At 51.3% G+C, this 27,660-nt stretch overlaps 1 protein-coding gene across 7 annotated transcripts in view; it reads left to right on the top strand.

Moving 5' to 3' along the window:
* Positions 1–27,660, top strand: part of B3GNTL1 (UDP-GlcNAc:betaGal beta-1,3-N-acetylglucosaminyltransferase like 1) — a 106,893-nt gene that overhangs the window by 55,547 nt on the left and 23,686 nt on the right. For all 7 annotated transcript variants that reach the window (XR_006268819.1, XM_043464268.1, XM_043464280.1 and 4 more), the window contains one exon: positions 23,182–23,277. Coding sequence is in view for 6 of the 7 variants with exons in the window: in XM_043464268.1 (XP_043320203.1) it covers positions 23,182–23,277 (96 nt within the window). In the remaining variant the exon portion in view is untranslated. The remainder of the gene's footprint in view (positions 1–23,181; positions 23,278–27,660) is intronic.

The raw sequence follows: 27,660 nt of genomic DNA, 5'->3' as shown, positions 1-27,660 counted from the left end.
TGAGAACCAAACATTCTCTCTTCGTCCAGCTTTGAAAATAAGCCACTGCCTTAGCGTGTCAGCACCCACTTTAAGCTCTGTAGCATGTCACCCCAAAACAGAGACCTAGAGTAGCCCTGGGCTCTTGGGGATGGGCCCAGGCCTGTTCTGTTTGCCTCCTGGTCCGGCCCTGGTTGCCCCACCAACAGAAGACACTTCAGACTCCATCTTGCTGGACAAGCCCCTCCCAGGACCTAACCCCCCAGGGCGGAAGAAATGTGCTCCTTGGGGTGGGGCGGGGGGCACATCAGAGAGGGAGGAGTGGAGAGCAGCCCCTCAAAGCCCAACCAGGAAGAAGCTCTAGGAGGCATGGAAATGTTCTCCCCTCAGTGAGGTGCTGGGGTCTGTCCCACATTGTGATTCCTTGAGATCCTGCCATATAATGAAGTGCTTTTTTCTAAACTCTGAGTTTTGAAAACTGAAATCTCAGTATAATGGAATGATTTATAATGATAATCAGCTTCTGAAATTAGAGCCGCTTATGATTCTGGCATCAAGCGTTCTGTTCACTGAACTCAAAGTGATGCTGAAGAAACCCTGAGAGTTGAATGGTGCCTGGGACCACCACGTCCCTCTTGTGGGCTATTTCGCATAGTTCTCTGGATGATCCGAGTTCTTTACCCTTTCCTCTTTAGTTTTGGGTTTGCCTGTTGCTTCTGTTACCAAAACTGCTTCACCAGCTTTTAGGTTCTGTGCCGTTCGTGCTGGTCCACACACAAAAAAGTTCTTTTGCATTTGGATTTACTTTTCCAAATGAACTTTTTTGAGATGACTATTCCAGGAATGGCCCAATGGCCACAGGTGGTACACTCAGAACAGGTGGTGATAATAGATGCACTAGTAACAGGGGAGGGTGGTGAGGGCACTGGGAGGCTCGGTGAGTTTCCTGCTGCTCCTCCAGCCGCGAGGGCAGGAGGTGAGCCAGCGTGTGTCTCCCAGGAGCCGGCAGGGTCTCTGGTAGTGGTGGGAGCACGCAGGTGGATGTTGACAGTCACGCGGGACAGGGCCAGCTCTGTCCTGTCCGCACCGGGCGGCCCTGGTTCACCCACAGCCACACTGAGCGCCTGGTTGTTGCAGAGCTGTTGTGAGGCTGTCCTTCCCCTCTGAGGGGTGTGTGAGTTGGTGGAGCTCTGAGTCCAAGGCAGCTTCAGGTCTCTGAGCAGGACAGAGTCTTCTGTCCTCCAGGTTGTGACCTGAGCATCCAGAGTCAGGAAGCCAAGGGCTCTGGGTGCATACTCGCATCACCTTGCATCTCAGCTGGCATTTGGATAGGAGTTTGCAAACCATCATTGGCGCGTGGAGAATAAGCATCGGGTCTGGGACTCCTGTCACTGTCCCAGTCCTTCCGTCTGTAGAGCACGTCCAGCCCTCGGGTCATGGTTCTGGGATGTGCCCACCCTTTTACAGATGCTTTCTCAGCACACGCACTGCCGGTTTCAGAACAAAGAATTACAGCCACTTCAGCGGAGAGCTAGTAAGAGCTTTCATATCCTAACTGGGAAATTAGAATGTCCCATTGCGTGTGAAAGTGCTGGCCGGTGGTCAGCCCCAGGGGCCTCTGCTTTAGCGCCCTCAGATGTGGAACTCTGCACCCGCAAGGGGTCTCTGGACACGCTCATTTCAGCCCTGAGTGTTCGAGGGTCGGCGAGTCGGTGGGGAGGTGGCCTCATGAGAGAAACTGCTGAGTCGGCTTCTGCCGTGTGCTGGATTCTCTGGGAGAACGTGAGTCACACGGAAACTATGTGACTGAATACTGAGGGTATAATTTACATGCAGCACACTCTCAGCCAGAATTACGAGTTCTGAGCCCAGGGCCGACTTAACTGTTAAGCGTCATAGAAATAATTAAGGGAGGATCTTCCTTAGCAGTGTTTCTCTTTAGGAAGTTAGGGGAAATTAAAGTCTAAGGTCTCTCGCGAAAGAAGATATCTCTATTTAAGCCATTTCTCAACTGTTACAGTCGCAGGAATCACCAGCACTCTGTAGGGTCATTGTTCACAGTCTAAACTGAGTCACGTTTGTGAGGTGGGGAGCAAAATACTTTGGTTTGATTTTTTTTTTAACTTTTTATTCTGTATTGAAGTATAGCCAATTCACAGCATTGTGATAGTTCCAGGTAAACAGCAAAGGGGCTCAGTCATACTTATTGGTTTGATATTTGTGTGTCTACTTGAATGTCTGATTAGATACCAAGTACAATGTTAAATCAGAGTTCAATTCAGTTGCTCAGTCATGTCCGATCTTTGCAACCCCGAGGACTGCAGCACGCCAGTCCATCACCAACTCCGGAGCTTGCTCAAACTCATGTCCATCGAGTCAGTGATGCCATCCAACCATCTCATCCTCTGTTGTCCCCTTCTCCTCCTGCCTTCCATCTTGCCCAGCATCAGGGTCTTTTGCAATGAGTTCCAGTAAATCAGAGTACCATAAAATTAATGTTCTGCTAATTCCAAATAGACTAAAAGATGGCATGTAGCCTGGACCAATGGCCTGGGACCTGTGTCAGCCTGTGCCACCTGTTTCAGGCAGTGCCCACTTTACACCTTCAGTGAGAGGCCGTTCCCAACAGACCTGCACCTCCTGGATGGGGGTGTGGTGGGGGGGAAGGGGAGGCAAGGCCAGACTGCATCCTTGCCTCAGAGGCTGCCCCTGGAGGGTCCTGGCAGCTCCAAGGAGAGGTTGGGAGTCAGGGCAGCTTGCATGGGTAGCTGTGACCAGCTCTGGCTGCCTGGAGTAGGTGCTCAGGTTCCCAGCGGAAGGAAGACAGCAGGTGTGGGTGTGAGGTGTCTCCCTCATCCCAGCCCCACCTGGTCCTCATCCTCCATGCCTGCTCCCAGCTCCCCTTGCACCTCTCTCAGGGATCCATGCTTCCTTGGTGTCTTAGCCTGCTCACACTGCCACCACACATACAACAGACATCTGTTCCTCACAGTCTGGAGGCTGGACATTCAAGGTCAAGGTACTGGCAGGTGCCTCCTGAGGCCTCTCTCCTTGGTGTGCTGATGGTCATCTCCTCGAGTCCTCACATGGCCCTCCTTCTATGCGCTTACTCACTCCCCATGACTCTTGGATCAGGGCCCCGCCCTTATGACCTCATTTAACCTTAATTCCCTCTTCAAAAGCCTCATCTCTGACTACAGTTTCAGGGTGGGGGGTTAGGGCTGCGGTGGACTTTGAGGGACACAGTTCAGTCCATAGCATTTGGACACCCTCCCTGTCTCCTCCACAGCCCCTTGTAGTCCCCTTGTCCTGGGCCCACAGGACACAGTGGCATGTGGACCAGGGCTGCACCAAAGGGAATGGCCCCCTCCTATAGAGCCTCTCCTCTCATTCGTGGCCCCGTGTGTTCCACAGGGAGGGTGTCAGCTACCACTTCCCTGCAGTATCTGAGCAGCCTGACCACAAATGAGAAAAACGTACAACCCACCTGTCAGTGCTAATGTACAAACTCTCACTTTATCTAGCATCCAAGGACTCTAGACAAGCAAAATTTCTAGATGATTAAAGTTTACCTCTACCTCTGTAAGTACAGTCTCTTTACCTAAACCAGTGCTTCCCAAACTTGTTTGATCATGAAATAGCTCAAGAACTTGAAAACAATGCAGATTCCTCATCTACTCCCATAGTTTCTGATTTAGTGGCCCTGGAAATGTGCATTTATAACACACGCCTGAATATTTTTGATGAAACTCTTTGAGAATATTATTCCTGCTTAGAAAAACTGCTTCCCTATAGATCATAGAGTCATTTTATGAAGTCTGCCCAATTTAAACTCTGTATTTTGAAATAATATCAGACTCACATAAAGGTTGCAGAAATAGAGTCCTGTGTGCCCTTCACCCAGATCCCCACCTGTAATGTCTTACACACATAGTGTGATGTTCAAACCAGAAGATGCACGTTGGTACAACCCTGCTCGCAGGGAGTTCACGCATTCTTGGTGGGTGTGGAGTGTATGGCATTTCATCACACGTCTGCATCAGCACAACCCCTGCTACAGTCAGGATATGGAACTATCCTTTACCCCAGAGAAAATGACCCCGACAACAACTTATCTGTCCGCTTCACTGGAATCTTGTCATATGAGACAGTTGTATTAATGAAACTGTGGCTTTGTCATTCCACGTGATGCCTTTGAGATAACAGTTCGTTCCTCTTGTTGCTGGAACGTGCCAGTTGTTGTGGGGCTGTTGCTAGAAGGGCTGCCATGACCCTCATGGACAGGTTTCACTTCCTGAGATGAGCACCAGGGTTGGATTATGCGGCTGTGTTCAAACTGAAGTCCGTCCGAGGCTACCCGAGCAGCTGCACCATTCCCCGTCCCAGCACTTGGTGTTGTCAGATTTTTCTTGCAGGCCGTTCCCAAGTGTCTCATCACTGCACTGCCTGTGTTTCCCTAATGGTGGCTTTCTGTGATCTTTTGCCCATGTTCTTATTGGACTATTTGTTTTCTTACTGTTGGGTTTGAGTTTCCCTGTGGACAAAAGTCCTTTGTTGGGTGTCAGTTTTGCAAGTACTTTCTCCTCATCTGTGGCTTTTCATTCATCTACTTGACGGAGCCCTTCACAGAGTCCAAGTTTTTAATTCTGGTGAAGTTCAACTCCTCTACTTTTTAAATAGATTGTGCTTTGGGTACCGATGTCTCAGGATGCTTTATGTAACCATAGGTCATGAAGATTTTCTCCTAAAGTTTTATAATTTTATGTTTTACATTTAGAGCTATGATTCATTTTAAGTTGTTTTTTGCAAAAGAAGTGAGCTTTGGATCAAGGCTGTCTTTTCTTTCTTTCTTTTTTGCTTACAAATGTTCAAGGGCTTCCACACCATTTTTGTTGAGAATACTAGCTTCCTTTGTAGAGCTGCTTTTGGACTTTGTCAAAGACTGGTTGGCTGTGCTTGCGTGGGTGTGTTTCTAGGCCATTCTGTTGTGTTGATCTGTGTGTCACTCCATGGCTACACTGTCCTAGCTATAGAGGAAGTTTGAGATCAGTTAGTGTGGGTCTTCCAACGTCATTCTTCTTTTTCAGAATTTTTGTTATTCTAGTTCTTTGCCTTTTCCTCTATGTGTTTTTTCAAACACTGAGCAGTTCTTCCGTTCTGAGCAGACAGTCGGTGTCCTACAGTTTCACTCAATTCTGACTCCATCTGCCTGGAGACAGCATCAGACGCCACAGATTAAGGGCTCTGCCCCCCGAGACTGCCTCACTTCAGCCCAGTCCCAAGCCCGGGCTGTCACCTGACTGGCTGTAAGTCAGGGTTCCCACCGACCCCCTCCTCTGTCAGTTAATTTGCTCCAGCCACTCACAGAACTCAGAGGAACGTTCATTTATGGCTACAGTTTACTATCATGGGTACAATGAAAAACACAGGAGAACAGGTGTGTGGAGGGGGGTCCAGAAGGGTCCTGAGTACAGGAGCTCTGTTCCTGAGGAACATGAATATCCACCCACATTGCGTGGATGGGGGCCTCGGAGGGTGGGGAACCTTTCATGTGTCACCCCATCACCCCTGCTTAACCACCAGGACTCAGAGATGATGGTCTTCCTTCCTTCTATCCCAACCGCAGGCAGGTTCTGCTCTGGTCTGGCTCTAACCTGGATTCCCACTGAGAAATCTCGTGCCCAGCTCTTGCTGACTTGACACGGCACAATCCAGTGTAGTAAGATTTGTTTTTAAGTGGGGGAGAGTAAATTAGCTAAGAATATATTTGCTAGAACCAAAGATATGGGCAGTCAGATTAAAAGGGCCCTTGAGTATCTTGCCCAGGAGATGAGGAGACCTTGCCCAGGGAGAGAAGAATGGCAGGAACAAATGTAGTCGTGGATTTCTCAACAACTGCAGTGGAATCTGTAAAACACCGGGACACAGATTTCAAAATTCTGATAGAAATGGTTTTGAATGTTGAATTCAAAGCCTAACTAAACTGTCAGTCATGTGAAAATACAACTAGGACTTTTTCACGTAAGGATTCAAAATCTTTGCTCCTGAAAAATATTTGTGTCCTTCTCAGAAATGTACTGGAAGACGCTCCATAAAATTAAGAAGCAAATTGAAGAGGAGGAAGATAGAAGATCTAGGAAGCAGGTCTCTAACATGGGCCAGAAGCAGCCCAGGCAGGAGTGGGGAGACAGAACAAGTGCTTCACACTCAAGGAGCATGTCTATGGAAACACTCAGGGAGAAAGGAAAATAAGGGAGAGGCAAAGGGGTGTGTGTGTGCCGGGAGATGTGACAGGGGGTGACCACACTTAAGCAGTTCCCAGTGCTTGAATGGGGCTTCCCTGGTCTCAGTGGTTAGGAACCCTCCTGCCAGTGCAGGAGACACGAGTTTGATCCCAGGTTGGGAAGATCCCCTGAGAAGGAAATGGCAACCCACTCCAGCATTCTGTCCTGGGAAATCCCATGAACAGAGGAGCCTGGGGGGCTACAGTTCGTGGGGCCGCAAAAGGGTCGGACATGACTAAGCAACTAAACAACAATAAATGCTTGAAAGAAGGTGCAACAGCAAAGGGGCAGAAAGGCACCAAGAAGAACAGAGAAATAGAAACACAGTTTCAGTTGAGGCAGATTACCTCTCGAATTGAGAAAGAGGAGAAAAGCAGCAGCGGGAAGTACCTTTTTTATTCTAATCCCGTACCTGCGACATCCTGACTGCACGCTCCGTGCCCTTGTCTCCATCCCCCGTGGCTGCTGGCTCACCCTGGGTCCCCAGTGGGTCACGTCCAGCCTGGTACCTGGCGTGGCAGGCCACTTGTATGTGTGATGCTCCGGTTGTTCACAGAGGGGCCCAGGCCACCCTTTACTCTGTTCCCCCCTCCCCTAACAAGAGCAGCCCCCAACCATCTCCTCTTACTTGCCATTGCATGTACATTTTCTTTAAAAAAAACAATAGAAAAAGGAAAACTTTTTTAAAAATTAAAATATAACAGGTCTACAAAAGTGCAGAGAATCCATGTCCATCCTACCCTCTTGCTGCAGTGAATGCCCTTGGGTGACGCCCTTGCTTCTGCGTCTCATGCACAAGCCAGCCCCTCGTCTTTCCCTGGACAGTGTGCCTGGGCCCCCCTCTTCAGATTCTGCTGCTCAGACCCATCAAGGTCCCAATGTGAGTGCTGGGTCCCAAGGCTGCGTGCTGTTCCTCACCCATAGGAGACCCGAGGGCCCAGGCAGCTGCAGTGTCTCCAGTGCCAAACGTTCACTATCGGCATCGTGTTCCTCAGTTTACACCCCGAGGCGGTCAGCTCCGCAACCAGCAGCCCCACTCCGGGACATCTGTCTCAGTCAGCAGCACCACCTCCCAGCTTCCTGACCTGACTTCCACCTCCCTTCCCCAGACAGGGCTGACCAAAGTGGGAACCTCGGTGATGTGCGTGGGAAGCCATGTGATCCTTCTCTCTTGACCCAGGAAGAGTAGGAGAGTTTGATAGGATGCTGTTGAGTGGCTGAGAGTCAGGGTGGGGAGGCAGGGAGGCGGGTGTCCCCACCCCGGGGGTAGGGCAGAGACTCACCCTGTGGGGTCAGCGCTGCAGGGGAGCAGGGGCGGGCTGGCCAGAAGGCTCCCGTGAGGTCCAGGGCTCAGGCCACACTGCAGGTCAGCAGCCCTGGTAAGAAAGCGTTGGTGTCCTGCTCCCTGAGTCCTTGCTGGAATGGGTTCCCCCAACGGGTCGCTGCCCCAGAGGCCCCAGCCTCTGTCACCCCTCCAGCCAGCGCTCAGTTTCATTATTATCGGGAAAATGTGAGGGTTTAACAGCAACTCCCGTACTCCAGGGCCAACCATCTGAGTGACCCACAGGTTAGAAGATATTTATCAGGACTAAATGAAGGTAACTTCAGCTAGTTGAGAAGACAGGGTGTGCAGTGGACTTGGGGTCACAGGGATGCTTTCCTGCCCACGGGGCCAGGCCTCCCATGAGCCTACTCTCATGTCTGCTCTGTCATAGCTGCTTTGAAAGACCTTTCCTGCCATCCAAGCAGAGTCTCTGCAACCAGGCTGTTGGAGCCCAGCCGGGTCACATATTCACTCAGCTCAGAGTCTTTTGCTTAGTTTTGTCCTTCACAGCTCAGTGGTGTTCACCTCATTCTAATCAGCTAATGTTCATGAAATTTTAAAAGTACGCATTTCAGAACAGAGTAAGCTGTGCCATATATATTCATTTTCTTCTTTAAAAGGAGTATCAGAATGTGGCATCTATGTTACATGCAGTAGAACCTCAGTCCACTAGCAATTTTACCGCTGTTAGAAAAGTGGTTACTTACGCACTTTCTCTAAAACATACTATCGAGAAAGGAAACTTTGTATTAACGTCTGTGTCTTTATTAAATCCAGAAGCCATAGGTTTTGGATTTCACATCAAAGTTTATTCTTGTTGCTATGTGGGTGTTAAAATGTCAGAATACTGGAAAATTTGTTATCTGTCTAAAGATAGTCTTCCAACAAATTAGAATTTAGAAATAAGGATAATAAACCACAGGAATCTGGAAATGAGTCATATAAACTTTGCTCTTTTTCTCTAAGAATTCGTATCACTTCCTGGTAAGATATAGCTAATGAGGTCTATAAATTTCATTAAATACTTCATTTTCTTTAACTCAAGAGTTTCTCCTTTCTAAATAAAAACTGAGCTCATTGTAAGTCTGTCATCTTTGCTTTGCTTTTGTATGTTTTAAGCACCAAAAGCATTAAGAAGTATCCATACGAACCTGTACCTTTTCATGTGCTTTTCTTGAGAACCAAGGGTGGACTCATTCAGGACAAAGTATGGCCAGGAGCTTATGAAATGTTTCAGTTTGTGCTGTATACTCCCCAAGGAACACTGGAATCAATTTTTAACTTGTATGAGCTGCGTAGAATGTCTTTTTGCAAAATGTACTTTCGGTTGGTGGCAAAACGAGAGGAGAGTGCAAAAGCCAACTGCCAGGACCCAGAAGAACAGTGTGACCCTGAGCCTTCTGCTTAACAAAGTTCCAAGAAGCTAGATTATCTAAATCAGAAACTAGATTACTAGATTATAGAGTACACTTGGTGACACATCAGAACCGGAAGACGTAGTGACAGTAAGAGACGAAAATGGATGAAATGGAATCTGCTGTAAACTTGATGACCCTGGGGAGTCACCATCTGCACTCTCACCTGTGTGCTCACCTCCCCCTCACCTGTGTGCTCACCTCCTGCTCACCTGTGTGCTCACCTCCCCCCACCTGTGTGCTCACCTCCTGCTCACCTAGGTGCTCACCTCCCCTCACCTGTGTGCTCACTTCCTGCTCACCTGTGTGCTCACGTCCCCTCACCTGTGTGTGTTCCTTCGTTGTCCTAATGAACTAACAGGCCGTTCTGTGTCTCTTCAGCTGGGACCGTCCCCACCTGCACACATGACCTGTGTTCACAGCAGGACACCTGCAGTGGCCTCATGACCAGAAGCATCGTGTCCCTTGTCCCCCCACCAGGGTCCTTCTGCCCCTTCAAAACTTGCCTTTTCTGGCCCAGACATGAGCCAGAGGAGTGCACTGGGTCTCTGGGAAACCGCTGCTGCCTTTGTGTGACAGGGATGCTGCCTGGCTCCGCTGTGGAGAGGTCATCCTCCGGTTGGTTGTGAATCTGCCGTGTTTGGGAACAGACTGGCTCACACTTGTGTATCAGAGCAGGGGTGCTCTCTGGCCCTGAGGTCCAGCTGCCACCTTCACTTCAGGCGCCACTTGAGTTCAGGGGCTTCTGGTGTCTGCGTACCAAGTGAAGGTCATCCTCGAAGGTCCAAGAAAATCACTGTGATATGTCCTGAGGTTGCAGACAGGACCTGTTGTCTCAAACAGGTCTCATCCCGCAGAGGGTGCTGGCCTCATCTGTTCACATAACAGCTCCTGGTCATCTGAGGAAACACTCTTCTTTCACATACTCACCCCTCCTCAAGTAAAGAGAGCTCTTCCCTGAAGACAAACTTTATGGTCCAGGGGGAGGAATGCAGTCACCGTAGAAATACAAAGCAGGGGTGAGGTGAAGACTGTACTTGTAAAGATATCACTGAAAACCAACTAAACGACTTCCCACTTGCTGGAGATATATGTCACTCGCTGGGACGCCTGGACATGGGGCGGTGGGTGGGCCAGGGCCCTCCTTGTGGGTGAGGAGGGCAGGGGTCCGGCCACCTGGCCCAGGGCGTGGGAGGACCGGGGGCGGAGCCAGCTGCGCCTCTTCCTTGGGGGGATGGAGGGATGGGGCAGGAGGGGGTGGAGGGGGCCGCTCCCCTTCAACCTGTGAGAAGCAGCCAAGACGCAGCTCCACACCCCACCAGGTGTGCAGCCTCTCCGGGCGCCCCACGGGCGTCTCCCAGAGCAGTTTGCTGGCAAGGTGTGTTTGTGTTCCTAGCTGCTGTGTGGTCAGCCACGAGGTCTGCAGCTGCTGCCCGCGGGTCAGCTCCCTCCTCGCAGCCCGAGCGCCCTCTGCTGGGGCTCTTGCACCCACACTGCACAGTCATCTGATAACAATTGCACTTCTGTCACTACAGAATATGGATAGGACAGTCCCAGGGGAAAAGAGAAACCACCACAGCTCGTCTGTGTGCGTGTGTGTGTGTGTGTGCGTGTGTGTGTGTGTGTGAGTCATTTAATTGACTAAAGGGGTGATCTGGAGCAAGCCAGCCTCCACCCTGGAGCAGGAAGGTGATGTACCGAGCCAAGCCCACCCTGGTACCGGCTAGAATGTGCTGGTGAAACTCCTGGTCCCACGAATATGTGGTTTATTCTTATCCTGGTCTCCTCATTAAGAAGGAAGCCATCTTGGGGGTCAGCTCAGTGTTGAGTGACCGTTTCCATGTGCAACTTATTGGAGGTAAAGAATGAAGATAAACTGCTCACTGGGGTCAGATGTAGGCTGGTCTGAAGAATGACGGCAGGCAGGGACCCTTGAAGCAAACGGGGAGGTTGTCCTCATAGTTCCTTTTCTGTAGCTCCCTGGGGGGCTCAGATCCAGTGGAAAGCCAGCATATTCTCAGGTGTGTCCGAGGCTTCATGTGAGTATTAAGGCACAGGTAGGACGCAACCCCTCAGCTGTGGGTGGCAGGAGGCTGCTGGTGTCTTAAATCATGGGTGGCTGTTGGAAGCAGGAACAAAAGAAAGCTTGAAAGAAACCATCATGATGAGCCAACTTCTCTTTAAATTTTGAAAATAATTGCCTTGTTCTGATGGGACCCAAAGAAGTGGCCACCGAACTTGTACTTTCTTCGCTCTTTTTTTTTTTGTCCTGTTTTTATTGTCTTGTTCCCATTCTGCTTTCAGGCAATGTAGGATGGTGGCAATGCCTGTGTCTGTCACAATTTCATGCCTTTTTGTTACTAAATAATATGTATGTACTGCTTACACCATATTTTCTTTGTCCATTCATGTTTTGAGGGCCACTGGGTTATTGCCACCTTTTGGCTATCGTGGCTAATGCTACTGTGAGCATTGCCCTACGTGTGTGCTTCATTCCCTGTTTCTGATTCTCTGGGGGGTATACCCAGGAGTAGAATTGTAGGATCATTACATGTTTAACATTTTGAAGAATGGCAGCCGCAGCGTTTTATATTCCCACCAGCAATATAAGAGAGTTCCAATTTCTCTACATCCTCGTCATTATTTACTGTTTTCTGGTTTCATTTTTTTGTTTTTGTTAATTTTTTTTTATAGTAGCCATTTTCACAGGTGTAAGGTGGTATCTCGTGGTTCTGATTGGTAGTTCCTTAATGATCAGTGATGTTGAGCATCTTTTTTGTGTGTTTATTGGCCATTTGTGTATCTTCTTTGGGAGAACATGTGCTCAAGTCCCAAGTGTGCAGGGTCCAGAGTGTTGGCATCCCTTCTCCTAGCCCTGTTGTGCAAAACCCCACATATTTCTTTTTTTCCAATAACTGACTCTTGGGGGGTCATTTGCTTGAATCAAATATGTGTCTGTTTAAAAGAAGAAATGTTTAATGATTTAGGGTAAAAAGTCAGGTGTTCTCTGGACATTCATTTTAAGGAAGGTTTTTCTCAATCTGGCTTCTCTTCTTTGTTTTTAATTCTACCTTTAATTTTTTAAAAAAAATCCCAGGGAATTCATCATAAAATTGCTTAAGAATTGCACTTGATTTCCATGGGTCTTGGTTGGAGAAGGAAGAGAGGAAGCCAAGAGCTAGGAGGCCGCCTGCTGGCCCTGCTGGAGCACCAGTGGGTCTGAGTCCCCAGCACAGTGACCATCTCCACACGGGGTGCTGGGACTCAGAGTCAGATGACCTTCAGCAGGATACGGGCACAGCCAGGCTACAGTGAGGAGGTCTGCAGCCCTTGCTGTTGGAGCTATGATTGGAGCCAAAATACCCCCGGGTGTGGTTCAGGGTCATTCAGGGTGAGATGTTTCCTGGAGGAGATGCCAGTTCATGAAAAAGAGGTGAAAAGGTGAGAAAGAAAGAGGAAAGAGGTGAGAGTGAGGAGCAGCAAGTGCAGCCCTTGAAACAGCCAGCCCCTCGGGGTTCGCAGCCCCAACAGCGCTCAGTGAGAGGCCTGACGGTCGAGAGGCGCCCTGGGAGTGGCAGCTGGGGACGGAGGCCTCCCACTTTGTTCTTGGTAGATCGAGAGAAACATTACGAAATGCTTTGGAAACTGTTCTGTCTTGTTCAAATAGGATTGGGGCAGGCGGGTTTCGATAAGACGGAGAAAGTATGAGGCTTTAAGAAATGTCTGGGAAGGAGCAACCCCCCCAAAATTATAGGTGTTCTGCTCTCGGTGATTAAGTATAATCTGAAATGATTCCATGTAAATTGGGTGTTAAGGAATTCTCTGTGTTGGGTTGGGGCGGGGAGTGGGGACTGCCCTGCAAAGCCCGCTCGGGATGGAGGCTTTCTTGCACATTCAGAAAAAACTTCCCTCCTTCCCTCCCCCAAGGGGAGGTTGAAATGTGAATTTGGAGATCAAGGCACAGAGCCGAGAAGATCCTCTTGCGATGATGAATCCTAGAGGAAGGGTCCTAGAGGGGGAGTCCAGACGCAGTCTGTTGCCCTTTCCTTCCCCCTCTCCTTTTTTACTCTCCTCTTTCACTTTCATCAAGAGGCTCTTGGGTGCCCCCATCTCTGCCAGCAGCACCCCGGAACAAACGTGTCTCTCCACCCTCCCTCCACCACTCCTGATCTTGCTCACCTCCTGGGCACCCACTGTCCTCGCCTGCCCAGGACACACAGGCGTGAATGACGGGTTGGGTTCCACAAAGCAGAGCTTGAGACTGTACAGACGTGTCAGGGGAGAAGCTGGCCCGAGGCCCGCCCCTGCCGGGCCCATGGGGGTGCTGGACCATGAACCCACACCCAGCTGGAAGGATGGCGCTTCTGTGCCCCCCACATCGGAGGTCCCCCAGCTTTGCCACCCCCAGGGACATGGAGTACCTTTGGCATTTCTGGAGGACAAGTTCGTGTTCCCCTGGAGGGCCATTCCCCCAAGGGGCAAGCTTGAGCTTAATGTCATGAAAAGGATAATTCTTCCCTGTCGTTGCCCATTTTCAACAAAAGGAGTTAGTTTAACAATTTCCTCAAATAATGACAGATGGGCTTTTCCTGACATTGTCCTTTTTATCATTATCACCAACCCAGTGCTGGATGGCCGGCAGCCAGCAGGGCCACACGGGAGCTCAGGGCAGAGCCAGCCTCAGGCTGTGCAGTGCCCTTGGCCCCCGTTCCAGGGAGACCGGGGGTGGGGGTCCACCTGGTCAGCGCTCCCTCCGCTGACGCAGGATCCCTGGTATCCGCTGTGCGAAGGAGCCGTTTCAAGTGCTGGGCTGTGCGCGTGTCAAGGCCCGCCGAGGGTGTGGTTGGCAGCTGAGCCGTAAGGCTAAGGAGAGGTGGCCCTCAGGACGGCACGTAACTTCCCGGTGGTGCCGGTCGGCGTAGGGTGACGACAGCCCCCGGTCTGGGGGAAGCCGAGGCCTGCTGCAGCCCCATGGCCCCCCGTGTCCCCACGCCCAAGGGCCCAGCCGGCACAAGTAAGGTCCCCACAGGCAGAGCTGGGAGCGGCCGGACGTGTGGCGGTACTGCTGGCCCCTTGCCGGGACTTTCCTTCCTCCCACCCCTGTGGGAAGCTGGCATCTGGGGCTCCTGGCTGCTGCCCTGTTACTCATCTGCTGCTCCTTATCCCCAAGTTTAGGGCCTTTTCACAGCCTTGGTGCAGGCCATGTTCCCCTGTGGAGCCCGCCCCTCTCACTGGCCCGGAGACTCTCCCAGGCCTCCCGCCCCTACGGGTCAAGCATGTGAGGCCCTGACCTCTAGCATCCTGCAGCTGAGTCTGACCTGGAGGGATTTATGGGACCTCCAAGCCCTCGTGGCCTCATCGTGTGCTCTCTGCTGGCCGAGGGCCTGCAGAGCCAAGGGTGGACAGTGAGGCATACCCAGCAGGCACTGGGCTGCTCTTCTCTGGGGACTCCAGTTGGAACACGTGTGTGTGTCCTGCCCAGAACACTGTGTCCACCTGTGCCCATGCACTCGGGGCTCGCTTGGCACCCTCAGCCCCACACAGTGTCCACCCACTGCTTTCCCGTCACAGTGGACGCTCGCAACCGTGTGTACCTGCATGTGCGTGAGCAGAGCACAGGCACAAGCCTGACTCCCTCGGGTCGGTCCTGCCCCTCGAGCTCACCCACTGGACAATTGCTGGGCCCCATGGCGAGCAGGACACTGCTGGACACCGTGGTACAAGGGGAGAGCAGGATGGACACCCCGGGCCCTATCATGGGAGCGCGAACAGTTAGGAGTCAGGGTGGCGCCAGGCTTGTTGACTGCCTTGTGGGGTGACTGGCACCTCAGACACAAAGAAGGGATGGGGTCTGAGTCAGAGGTGACTCCTGGCCAGATGCGGGCTGGACGGCTGGGCCCAGACGGCAGCACTAGGCCCCGGGAGATCTGAGCAGTGGTTCTCGGAACCAACACTGGCCCCTCAGCAGTCGAGGGAGCCACGTGGGTGCTGCCCATCCCAGATCCACCCCCAAGTTGGGAGCAAGATGAGGGATTCTGCAGCAGGGCCCCGTCCACATGGGATGAGTGTGGATGTGTGTGAACCAAGCCGCTGGCCCTGCTTGGGCATCCTGTGGGCAGAACTGCCCTTGAGAGCTCTTGCTATGGCGTCTTGATCAGCATCACCCCTGTGGACGGCATGCATGTGCTGTGAAGTCTGTGCTGGAGGCATGTTGACAGAGCCCCCCACCCCACCCCGAGGGGGACGTCGTGAGGCCACAAGGCCACAGAGCACAGAGACGTGTGAGGACATGTGGGGTGTCATGGTCAACACGGCCCCAAGTCCAATTCTCAGACACAGAGCTGCTTCTAAACCTGCTGTAAACCCTTTGTTTCCCTCTCATTTCAGGGGGAACCCAAGCATTCTGCATTTCATTCTCTTGTCAAGTCAGTTTTATATCAAATGAGTATCAATTTTCTACTCAAAATACTTTAAAAAGTGTGCCCGGATACTGTAGTCTACCCATGGTAGGCTGTAGGGTTTTCTTGCTTAATCCCATGTAATAAGTGACTTTTTAGTGTTTTAGTCCCAGGGGAACACACTGATCACATATCCGTGAATGGATGTGGGCCTTCTCCCCCTGTTCTCTCTGATTAGGATTTGAGATTTTAAGGCCTGTCTGAAATCTATTAATTCCACCCTCCATCTGGTTCCGCCCTAGGTTCAGATTTAGCAGGTAGGCCTCGTTCCTCATTCCTGGTGCTGGAACAACTCAGCGAAATAAAATGGTGATGGTTGAGCATAGGCGAGAAGTGTTGATGAATCCGATGGCTTCCCTGGGCCATATGTAGTCAGTTCTCATGTGATGGTTTGTGAGTGAAGGGGTGCCCAAGCCTGTGGTCATCTGTTCTGCAATACTTCCAGAAAGTTCAGTGATTCAGACTGATTCAGGCCCCTCAGGGCCTACGGGATGGACAACCATTGCAGATCAGCTGCGTAGGCCTGACCCTTGGACTCCTTGACCCAGCCACACGTGAGAACATTTCCCAGCAGCGTCCTCATCAACTGTTGAATATTCACATGCTGGAAACCTTGATGCCTTTTCTTAAAGAGCTGCTGGCAAATCTCTCTGGAACTTCAAAGGATTCCTCCCATCATTCCTCCAGCCCAGTGCTGGAGCTGTGAGTGGAAAACGTTTGCAGGACATGGAGGTTTCCATGGGTTCAGTCCGGAGGTCAGATGCCAAGGTGGACAGGCCCCACTTCATGGAGTGAGACACCGTGGAGAACACGGCAGTGCCCGGTGCACATGCGGGCGCTGGGGCTGGCAGGACCGGGGAGGCCTGCTCATGCAGTCAAACAACATGCCTGACCCGTGGAGGGCTCACTGGGTCCTGCTGCTGTGACGACTCAGCCATGAAACTGGAGGAAATAGGTCCAAATCTTCTGCTCCATGAATCTGCATTCCGAGCCCTCATCCTGGATGTGGGGTTTGTGGGACCCCAGGCACCTCTGGCCCAGTGTCCTTACTGGGGACATGTGTACGGGGTCCCAGTGGCAGCTATGAAGGAACTCCTTCCCTCTCACTGATGCTGCCCATTGTCTGGACTACCCTTTGCTGTTTCTGTGCATTTTCTCCTACTTCATGGGCCTGTGCCACTTAAAGAATGGATTGACGGACTTCCTTGGTAGTCCAGTGGCTAAGACTCCATGCTCCGTGCAGGGGGCCCAGGTTCCATCCCTGGTCAGGGTCCCCCTAAGAGTTCTCCTGCCTCAACTTAAAAAGATCCCGTGTGCCGCATCAAAGATTGAAGATCCCACATGCTGCAGCTAAGACCCAGCACAGCCAAATAAATAATGAAAAAAAAGAAAAAACACCTCTGAAAATAAACTGTTTTTAAAAAGAAGTAGAACGTGTTGAACTGTTTGGGGACAGATACTTAGAAATATGATGTGATGCAGTGGAAGCCGACACAACATTGTGGATCAACTATACTTCAAATTAAAAAAGAAATAAGATGAGTCACAAATGGAAGCCAAAATACGATTTTTAAAAATGTAGTAGTTACATTAAAAAGGTTTAAAAACAGATTGATTATAATAATATCTTCTTTAATGTATACACAATATTATCCTTTCAACATGTGATAAATATGAAAATATCAGTGAGATATTTTACATGCTTTTTTTCATACCAAGTCTTCAAAATCTGATGTGCATTTTACACTCAAAGCCTCATTTCATGCGCCTGTGTGTCTGGGGACTGGGTCTGTTTTCTCTGGTCAGTCCCACAACCGGGGGAAACAGCTGGAACATCAGGTGTGCGGCTGTGGAGTCACTCACCAGAAAACGCGTCTGGAGTTTTGGCAAGTCAGCGTTGAAAACAGGAAGCTCAGTTTTGCTTTGTAATGGTTTCCAAATAATAGTGTGAAATCAGCTTTTTTCTGACTGTCGGGGAAATTATGGAGCATGTTTGTTGGCACTGATGTTTTTGTATTTGCTATATAATGCTGAGTTCAGAGGGCCTCAGGGGCCCTTCTGTGGCGTTTGTGGGCTGTAGGCCTGGCTTCCCAGACCTTTCAGACCCCCTCCCACCCCCAAGCATACCCCCCCAAACACCCAGATGCTGAGAGTCATGGGGCTTAGGTCTATACTGACGGCTTCAGGATGCTCATGCCAGCAGCTTGCTGCGTGGCAGCAAAGATTTTGTTAAAGACTTTTTAAGTTTGTGTCTTTGTACCTCAACTGCAGGCACCGCTGACCTTATCTCTGTCACTAGTTGTTGAAACTCCCATTTTTAGGATTCTACACAAATAAACTGTGATGGCCGCACTTCGCTGACGTTCACCTGTGTTGCATGTGTATCAGTTGCTCTATTGCTGGGGGCGCATGCGTTGCATCTGCACTATGGTGTCCTGCCATACACTGCTGCATAATGTTTGGGTTCTAACGTGTTTTATCTGCTGTGAAGAAAGCTGCTTGGAACATTCGTGGACAGGTTTTGTGTGGTATGTGCCCAGGAGTGGAGCAACTGGTTGTGCAGAAGGTCTGAGCACCTGCTCAGATGCTTTGCAAAGTGGTTCTGTCTCACTGTCCTTCCTGAAACCTGTGCGATTTTCACTTGGTGTTGTCAGTCTTTTTAATTGCAGCAGCTTGAGGGTGTAGTGTGTTTCCTCACAGCTAAAACTTCGTTCCCCTGTCCCACTTAGATAGCAGGAGTGCCCCTCCCCATCTTCTCATCCCCCCCAAACCCCAGGTGTAACCACTGAAAAGGTCTGCAAACATCGACAAATGTCCCCTGGGGATGGGAGGGTGGGGGTTGCACTGGAAATGTTACTTTAAATGGAAAAAGCATCTTTGCAAATGTGATGAAGGACTTCGAGATTGCCCTGCCATCGTTAAGTGTCCTTGTAAGAGGAGTCAGAGGAGATTTGACCCAGACAGATGAGACACCAAGCTGCTAGCTGTGAATACAGGAGAGGGGCCCTGAGCCAGGGAGGGCGAGCGGTGCTGGAGGCCTTCGGAAGCTGGAAGATGGTCCCCCTGCCTCTGAATGGAGCGACGCCCTGCTGACACCCCGATTTCACACCGCGAGATTCACTTAGATCTTCTGGCCTCCAGGACATTAAGAAAATAAACCACTGTTGTTTTAAGTCACTAAGTTTGTGGTAATTTGTGGCAGCAACCACAGGAAACTAGTATAGTTACTGCAAGAAATAAGCCTTAAGTGAATGGGGAGATACACGGTGCTCACATGGGTTGGAGGACTCAGTGTTGTTGAGATGTCTGTCTTCCCCAGACTGAGCTGTATGTTCATCATGATCCCAGTTGATATCACAGCAGGGTTGTTTGTTGTTGGTTTTTGGTTTTTTTTTTTAATGGAAATTGACAAACTCATTCTACACTTTGTTGGAAATGCAAAGGTTTTAGAACAGTCAAAATTCATCCGAAAAAGAAGAACAAGTTTAGAGAACAAGCACTACCCAACTTCAAGGCTAATCCAGACAATGTATGTTGGCATAAAGATAGACAGATAGATCAAAGGAACAGAGTAGGGTCCAGAATTGACCTGTGTGTACACAGACAACTGATCTTTTATCAAAGTGCAAATTCAAAAAAAAAAAAATGCAAATGCAGTTCAGTGGGAAAAGAGCATTATCTTCGAACAGATGGAACACATGGATATCTGTATACAATAAAATTGAACTTTAAAACTTCACACTATATGTGAAAATTAACTCAAAATGGATCCTAGAATGAACTGTAGAACTTAAAACTGTAAAAATTCTAGAAGAAAACTTAGGGAAAAAGTCTTTACATCGTTGGGTTAGGCAAAAAAGTTCTCAGATACCAAAATCACAATTCATAAGGGGGAAAAAATGGGTAAATGGAATTCAAGAACATTGAAAACTTCTTTGAAAGGCATTGTTAAGAGAATGAAAAGACAAGTTCAGGGGAATGGGAGAAAATATTTGGAGATAATTTCTGATAAAGGGCTTGTGCCCAGAGCTCTGTAGGGCTCTCAAGCCTCAATGATAAGAAAACAAACATCCCAATAAAAAATGGGCTAATGATTTGAATAGATGCCTCATCAAATAAGGTATATGGATGGCAAATTTAGTTCAGCATCATTCGCCACTAGAAAAATGTTAAGTCCTCAATGAGATACCAGTGCATACCTGTTAGCAGTTCTAGAATAAAAGGGCTGGCCATCCCACATGTTTGCAAGAATGTGGAGCAATAGGAACTCACACTGCTGGTGGAAACTCAAATGATCCAACCACTTTGGAAGACAGTTTAGCAGATTTTTTAGAAGCTGTCCATTCAACTGCCTTTTCATCCAGTCATCCCCTCCTGGGTGTTTACCTGAGGGAAATGGAAGCCTCTCCACCCAGAGACTGACACACAGATGCTCGCCACATAAACTAGGAGCAGCCCACGTCCAACAGGCAAAAGGGAAAACAGCTGTAGTTTAGAGCGAACAGGTGGTACTGAGTGCAAGAACCCAGAAAAGAGCACGCACTGCGTGACTCCGTGTGAAATCCTGGTAAATGCAAGTAATTCACTTGTGACAGAAGGCCAATCAGAGGATCCCCTACCGGTCCAGTGGTTACAATTCCACACTTTCATTGCCAAGGGCCAGGGTTTGATCCCTTTTTGTGGAACTCAGATCCTGAAAGCAGTGTGTGCCCGCCCCCCAAAAAAAGCAAGTTAGCAATTGACTGGGGGAGGGAGGTGGGATGCTCACCCCGGGGGACGGACACGGGCATGAGAAAGCTGGGGATGGGGTGGTTAGGTGTGTATACTTTGGTCACATTCATCAAACTTTAAATATGTACCATGTGTTGCATGTTGATCATACTCAACAAAATTGTAAGTCATTTGGGTCATCCTTCATGCAACTAAGGGAAGACGTTAGTGGGCAGCCAGGTTTGTAGTCTGGAGCTTGGGGTCAATTAGAGATGAGTGGTCATTGCTGATGGGCTCCTGGGTGCAAGTGCCTGTGGAGCAGGGCTCAGGAGCACTTGCCACAGGGGGACAGGGCAGAGCTGGAGGTCTCAGAATGGGGTGCACCTGTCCCGGACTGAATGCCCGTGTCCTCCACCCTTGTCTTGAAGTCCTGACCCCCCAATGTGATGGGACTGGGAGACGAGGCCTTTGGGAGTGACTAGGGTCAGCTGAGGCTGTGAGGGTGGAGCCCCGTGATAGGCTCAGACGCCAGAGCTCTTGCCATGTGGGGACACATGGAGAAGGCCACCTGCAGGCCAGGAAGGACACCAGGCTGGCCCCTGAGCTGTGGTGTGAGTCACCGCCATCCACCGTGTGCATCTCAGCATCTCCAGCCAAATGAGGTGGTGCAGGGGAGCAGAGCCTGTGTGTACTATCCAAACGTTCAGCTTGGTGGTCTCAGAGCCAAGTGTGTGTTAGTTGTTAGAATCAGTGGACCCTAATCGGTGTTAGAATCAGGAGTACATGCTGGTCACTCTAAGCCAGTGCCGTGGCTGGACACAGCGCCCGTGCTCGGAGGTGTGGGTAGGCATAGCTGTAACCAGGCCCAGCATGGGGACGCTAGCCCTCCTCCCGGGGCCTTGCCTGAGACACCCTCACCCACTGAGGCCACTGCACTGCTGGGCGGGGGAGCTCGTGTTCTGGGCTGAGAAGGGTGGTGCTGGTACCTGCCTTGTGCCCCCGATTAAGGTGGAAGTGAGCTGACTTCAGTACAGGGGTCTTCAATTCCTGCAAATCCCCCTCGCAGGTGATGGGCTTGCCCTCAGGGCCCGCCTGCCCAAGGCAGTGGGATGCGTGTTGTCTGTGTGTAGGCGTGTGTGTGTGCAAGGGGCTTGTCCAAGTTGAAAGCTCTGTGCCCAGAGTCCAGGGCAGAGAGAGGCAGATGTTCGGGTCTCCCTGGGGACCCCTTCCGCTCCTGAGTGCTGCCTCCTTCTCCCTCCCTGCCTTAGACTCAGTGCAGGCAGTGTAGCCGAGGGAGGGGGGCCCAGTCCCCTCTGTATCCTCCCCACATCCTTCATGCCCCAGGGTGTCAAGGGAAAGAGCCCTGTGTTCTAATCTCTAGTTGTTGGCAGAACCTCCATAGCCCAGGCCAGGCGCTGTGGCTGCGGTCAGGGTGAATCCCAGGGAAGCCAGGAGCCCCTCTCTACTCCTAGTGGGCTGGCAGGACCAGCCTGAGCCCATGGGGGCAGTGGAGGCAGAATTGTGACCATGCCAGGGAGCTGGCCCCAGTGCTGCTGACCTGCTCGACCCACACTGGGGCCTGACAATGTTTCACATCCAGAAACACGTGACCTGAGTGCAGGAAGTGGCCGCAACAGGCCATTCATGGAAGAAAGGGCTGTTTTTCTTCTAAGACAGTTTTGCTCAAGGTTTCTTGTAATGAGTCCCTGGGCTTTTAGAAGTGGGATACGCTCATTAAGCCTACACCACCTTCTCCTGAGGGCTCCATGGCTCCCCTGTTCAGCTGGTGGGGGGCCGGTCTGGACAGGACCTCGGCCCCCAGCTCTGCTGCAGGACAAGGAAGGGGGACCCACTGGCAGCCTCAGGGGACAGACGGGGGCGCCTGTATACGGAGGGTGGCTGAGGGGCTCACACGCTACACCTCGCACAGCAGGTTAAAACTCGGCATTCCTTCACCTGCACACAATTCAAACAGTGACTAGAACTGATGACTGGCAAATTTCTAAGAGGATTGTTAAGACCCTCACGAGTTCTGTCTTGCTGGAAACCACATTTAAAACTCAGAACCCACATGTCAGCAGCTGCTCCACTTCTTAAGCCCACGGTGGGGTGGGGTGCAGGGGGGACCCCATGTCAATCACCAAGCCCTAGTCACCACAGCAGCCTCGCCTCTTCCCGGTGTCACCAAAGGGAAAGTTCCACAAACAGGTTTCCCCAGTCACCTGTGGTCAGTGAGGCTCCTGAGCGAGCAGAGAGCTTGAGAGGGGGCTAGGCGCGGAGTAGTGGCTGGTGGAAATGTCTCGAAGCAAAAGTGCAGAAGAGTGACTTGCTCGGGGCTGAGTGAGCTTGGCAGGTGAGGGCTGCATGGAAGGGCTGGGCTGTCCCGAGTGACTGTCGGCTGCTGGATATTCACAAACCGTGTCCAAATACAGAAGACACTTGTCCCAGGCACAGGGGGTGGGGGTCTGTCTGTCCCATTCGGTTCCAGTTCAGCTTCTGGGCATGACTCCCTGTCCCCAAGATGTGCTCACAGCCTCACACTGTCCATGATTCGGGAGCAGGTCGGACCAGATGTCAGGCAGGTTCTCAGAGAGTCCATGGCACAAGTGCAGACTTTATAACCTACTAGAAATAAAGTAAAAGTTGGGAGGCCCCAAGCCCAGCTGCCCAACAGTCAGGTGGACAAAGCCCCACATAGCAGACACGCAGTGCCTCTTTGTCGTCACTCTTCATTTTAGGCTTTCCTTTTCATTAGGGTGTAGGTGAGGCTCGATCAGGAAGTGATTAGAGCATAGCCCCCGAGGACCTGGGGGTGGGCTTCCACCCTGTGTCTGCCTGGAGAGCCGGACACCATTGATCTGCCTCTAAAGCCACTTGAACCTTTGTACTGACCAGGCAAGGGACACGCACAGAAGTTTATCACTTTCTGAGTGACTTTCTGGGAAGTAACCCGGGGGTTGTGTGATGAGCTGTTCTTCTCTGTTCATTGTGTCGATGCTAATTGCTTCCAGGTGTTTACCTCCAACGGCCCCACCGTGATCATGCCCACCTGGTTCTGCTCCCGAGCCTGGTTCGCCCATGTGGGCCCGTTTGATGAGGGCGGGCCGGTAAGTATGGTCCTTGGATTTCCCCCCACCCCCCAGGCATGCGGGGAGGGGCTGTGAGGGCCTTCCCGGCGCTCCCTGGGCCTGCCTGCCGGTGGCTGGGCCTCCCCGGGAGCAGCGGGTTTCTTTGTGAAGACCGTGGGCGCCTGCTCTGGGCTCCTACCTGCACAGCCACCTCATCCTGGTTTAAGGGCTGTTTGTGGGAAAGCGCAAGACGCCGGCAGTACTGCCCTGCCGCCCCGGATGGCAGAGGGAAAGGAGCGCCCCTCGCTCCCCTGCAGGCGGCGGCCCCGGAGCACTGGGGTCCGAGCTGGTTGGGGCCTCCCCTGCAGAGCACGGCCCACGCTGGCCTCTGGCTTAGAAATGGGGACCCCGACCTGCTCCCCCTCCCTCCTTGACGGCCTTAGAGGGAACATGCTGACATAACACTCAGTCAGAAGGTAAATCTTAAGGTTGATTAGTTTGCTTTCCTTTAACCCTCCTTAAATTGGCTTTGAGACATATGTTCTGGTCTCATGATGGAGCCCGTGGGTCAGACGTGTTAAGGCCCATCAGGCCGGAAGGTGGGGGTGACGCAGGCCCAGGCTCACCATCTGCCCCAGGACCTTGGCCCCCCGTCCGGCCTGCTCGGAGTCTCCTCTTCACTTTGGAGGGGACCGTCACTCACTGCCAGGGGCCCAGTGGATCCTTGGCTTGGGGCCCCCCCTACCCCACCCAGCATTTCTCTGACCACCCCCAGGGAGAGGCCAGCTCCTCTGCTGCCCCCTGCGCTGGACCCTGGTCCGACAGTCCCTCTCATGGCTACCCAGACTTGCCCTCCAGAAGCCGTGCCGGTCTCACGTGTACAAACCCAGGGCCCCGGCCGCCTGTCCTCAGGACTGGCCCGAGTGGGAAATGTCTGTGCCTCAGCTCCACTGGCCCTCCCTGTCCTGGAGGGTCTTGTGAGCACATAGCCGCTTTCTGCCCAGGGACTCCCACCGGGGGCTGCAGGGGGCCGAGGCCAGAGAGGTGGTGGGGTGTCCTCTCTGCCAACAGATTCTCCTTGAAATCAAGGCATGGGGGGAGCGAAGGGACACCCATGAGTCTCCCCACCACTAAGCACGTGCTGCTAAAGCTGCTGTCGCTGGTGCTGAGTCCAAGCACCTGCTGTTCTCATTCTTCTGCAGCACATAGCCCCGAGATGGTCATCAGGAGACATTCCTTAAATCACAGCCATGAGCAGCTTCAGGACGGGAAGTGTGTCAGCCCTCTTCAGTTCAGTTCAGTCACTCAGTCGTGTCTGACTCTTTGCGATCCCATGAATTGCAGCACGCCAGGCCTCCCTGTCCATCACCAACTCCCGCAGTTTACCCAAACTCATGTCCATTGAGTCGGTGATGCCATCCAGCCATCTCATCCTCTGTTGTCCCCTTCTCCTCCTGCCCCCAATCCCTCCCAGCATCAGGGTCTTTTCCAATGAGTCGGTTCTTCACATGAGGTGGCCACAGTATTGGAGTTTCAGTTTCAGCATCAGTCCTTCCAATGAACACCCAGGACTGATCTCCTTTAGGATGGACTGGTTGGATCTCCTTGCAGTCCAAGGGACTCTCAAGGGTCTTCTCCAACACCACAGTTCAAAAGCATCAATTCTTCGGCGCTCAGCTTTCTTCACAGTCTTCTTAGCAGGAGTTAATTCTTCCTGGAGAGGGAGCTGCGGAAGGAAAAGAAAGTCCATCCCTCTCTTTGTACAGGAATCAGGGACCAAGGACCTGGGCTGGGATGGGGCCGTGGCTGCAGCAAGTGAGGGATGTGGGCATGAGGAGGGGGTCACAGATGGCCGTGAAGCCCACCGCCAGGATGAGGACATGAGGTGTTTCCTGGTTCCTTCAGGTCCTCCCCCAAGAAAACAGGTTGAGTTGAAGAGTTACTTGTGGAATGCATTTGAGGGAGCATCATGTACTGGGGATGGATTTAGGTTTGGGGGCTGGTCCTCAGCTGATTGTCCGGGTCCGGGAGGCTGCAGTTCTCACCCAGGAGGGAAGAGCAGGGAACTGGAGCCGCCGGGACAGTTGAGGTGCTGAAGGTCACCTCAAGCAAGATGGTGGCAAGATGGGGATAAACGAGGACACAGCGGGCGTGAGCCGGAGCCCGCAAGGTGCATTCCCAGAGTGAGGTGGGAGGGGAGTGGGAGAGTTGGAGGAGGGCGTGGGACGGCACCCAGCTTGAGGGGTCTGGATGTCCCCAGGAGGCAACTGTTTCAGGCTCTTAAACCAGAAGGAAAGTGACCAAAATGGTGTTTGTTGGTTCAGAACAGGGCTCTTCTGAGGGCAGGGATGGCCCGGAGGGGGTCGTGGTTGCTCGGAAGAGCTGCTGCCCGGCACGGCAGACACTTTTCAGAAGTGCCTCTGCACCCGTTGGAAAGATCCTCAGGCTTGGAGTCGCTGTGTGGACAGCGTATGAGCTGTCACCCCCTCTCTGGAGTGGGGGGGGCCCAGGCTCCTTTGCATTTTAGCCATTCTGACTGGAGTTCTGTGGTTTCTGTTGTATTTTAATCGACATTTTCTAGATGACTTATGACGTTGAGCAATTTTTCATGTGCAGATTGGCTGCTCCTATGTTGTTTTATGAAGCATCCAGATTTCTTTGCCCGGTTTTGAGTGGAGCGTCTTATTCATTTGGCCAAGGAGGTCTCAGTTGCAGCACATGGGATCTTCCATCTTTGTTGAAGCACGTGGGATCTTTAGTTGCAGCACTGAGACTCTGTGGGATCTAGTTCCCTGACCAGGGATCGAACCCAGGCCCCCTGCATTGGAAGCCCAGAGTCTTAGTCATTTGGATTTGATGCTCCCAATGCAGGAGGCCTGGACCGCCGGAGAAATCCGTGTGGTGTCTTCTTGTTGAGGTGTTGGTGTTCTGGGTTAGATATGTGCTCGTGGGTATTTCCTCCCATCCTTGGTCTCTGGGATCTTCCCTCACTCCCACCTGTGCTCGCCCAGGTTCTGTCCCGAGGACATCAGGGCAGCAGGGCTGGGGCATCCTCCTCTGTTTTGTGGGTTTCACTTCCGCGCCCCGGCGCCGCCTGCTCTGAGCCTGGGCCTCACAGGTGCTACAGAGGTTGGCCTCTCAGACACCCAAAGCCAGAAGCCGGCATCTTCTCTCGTGCCTTAAAAACCTCTCTTGATATCAAAGAAGGTTTGTATTTTGTCATCTCTGTATTGAATGCCCTTAATCCCATATGCTCTTCTTAAACCTTTCCTGGTCAGCTTTTTATATTTGTTTTTGAAGGTATTCTGACTCCCACCTGTTGCTTGAACGGCAGTCAGTAGGTCAGCCTATTCCCTCTCTGTCTTCTGCTGATTTTGTCGTGTGATTTCTGCTCACATCAGAAGGCAGGCCCACATGCTGAGTCCCCAGGTGCCTGTCCGAGTCCCTGGACTCAGCCTCACACGTCAGGCTTCCCCACGTCTGAAGGGCCGTGGCATTCCTTGTTCCTGCACATTCAGATTGTGGTTTTGGACACACGAAGGAGGGATGGACTGAACAGAAAACCCTGGGCCACACCTTCCCTCCCGTCCTGAGGACAGCTCCCCACCGCCTCGCTTTGCCTGACACTGCTGGGACTCACCTGGAGGCAACAGGGGAATTCCTCCCTTGTTGTTAAAGACTCTTGGTTTCATTGGGGTTTGTCTTTATGCTGATCTAGTTCCGGTGTGTGGGAACCAGGTCTCCTCTTATCTTTTTTTGGCTTGTAGTTTTAAATTTTAGCTGTCCGCCACTGCTGTGGTTTTCTATTTCAATATTCTTTATCTTTATCTTCCATTTCAACAACTTTCTCTTAACCCTGTTTTATTATTTAATTTTCTTAATCTTCACTTTCTTGTCTCTTTTCCTATGTTTCTTCAGTGCCCCTTATGTGTATTCAGATCTGCTTTCCCTGGAGAACTTTCTAATTTAATCTTCATTTCTCACATAATTTTGTCTTTTTCTTCTATTTCTTTTCTGAATTCAGTCAACCCTCTCTTATTTAAAAGGTTTATTGGGGTATAATTCATATAATTCACCTGTTAAAATGTGCAGCTCAGTGCCTTTTAGCACAACCATCACCACCATCTGACGTTACGGAAGAGCTTCACCTCCCAGAGAAGCCCACCTGCGGTCACGCCCCCCGCCCCGGGCCTCCCCAGCCCAGGCTGATCCTCCTCCTCCCAGTCTCCTGTCTGTCCTCCTTTCTGCACGGGTCCAGCTCTGTTAGTTATGGAATTTCTGGTTCATGATGGCCTCCTCCGTTCTCAAGCCCTGTGGAGGATGTGTGATTTCACTTGGAGAGTTGTTCACAGAATTTTTTCTTTTTTTTTTTAACTTGTTAATTCTTCTTTTTATTTTTACACAGCATGGCAAAATGAGGAA

The sequence above is a fragment of the Cervus canadensis genome, chromosome 1, assembly GCF_019320065.1.
Source record: "Cervus canadensis isolate Bull #8, Minnesota chromosome 1, ASM1932006v1, whole genome shotgun sequence".
In the NCBI taxonomy this organism is placed as follows: domain Eukaryota; kingdom Metazoa; phylum Chordata; class Mammalia; order Artiodactyla; family Cervidae; genus Cervus; species Cervus canadensis.
This window is presented reverse-complemented; position numbering and strand designations above follow the sequence as displayed.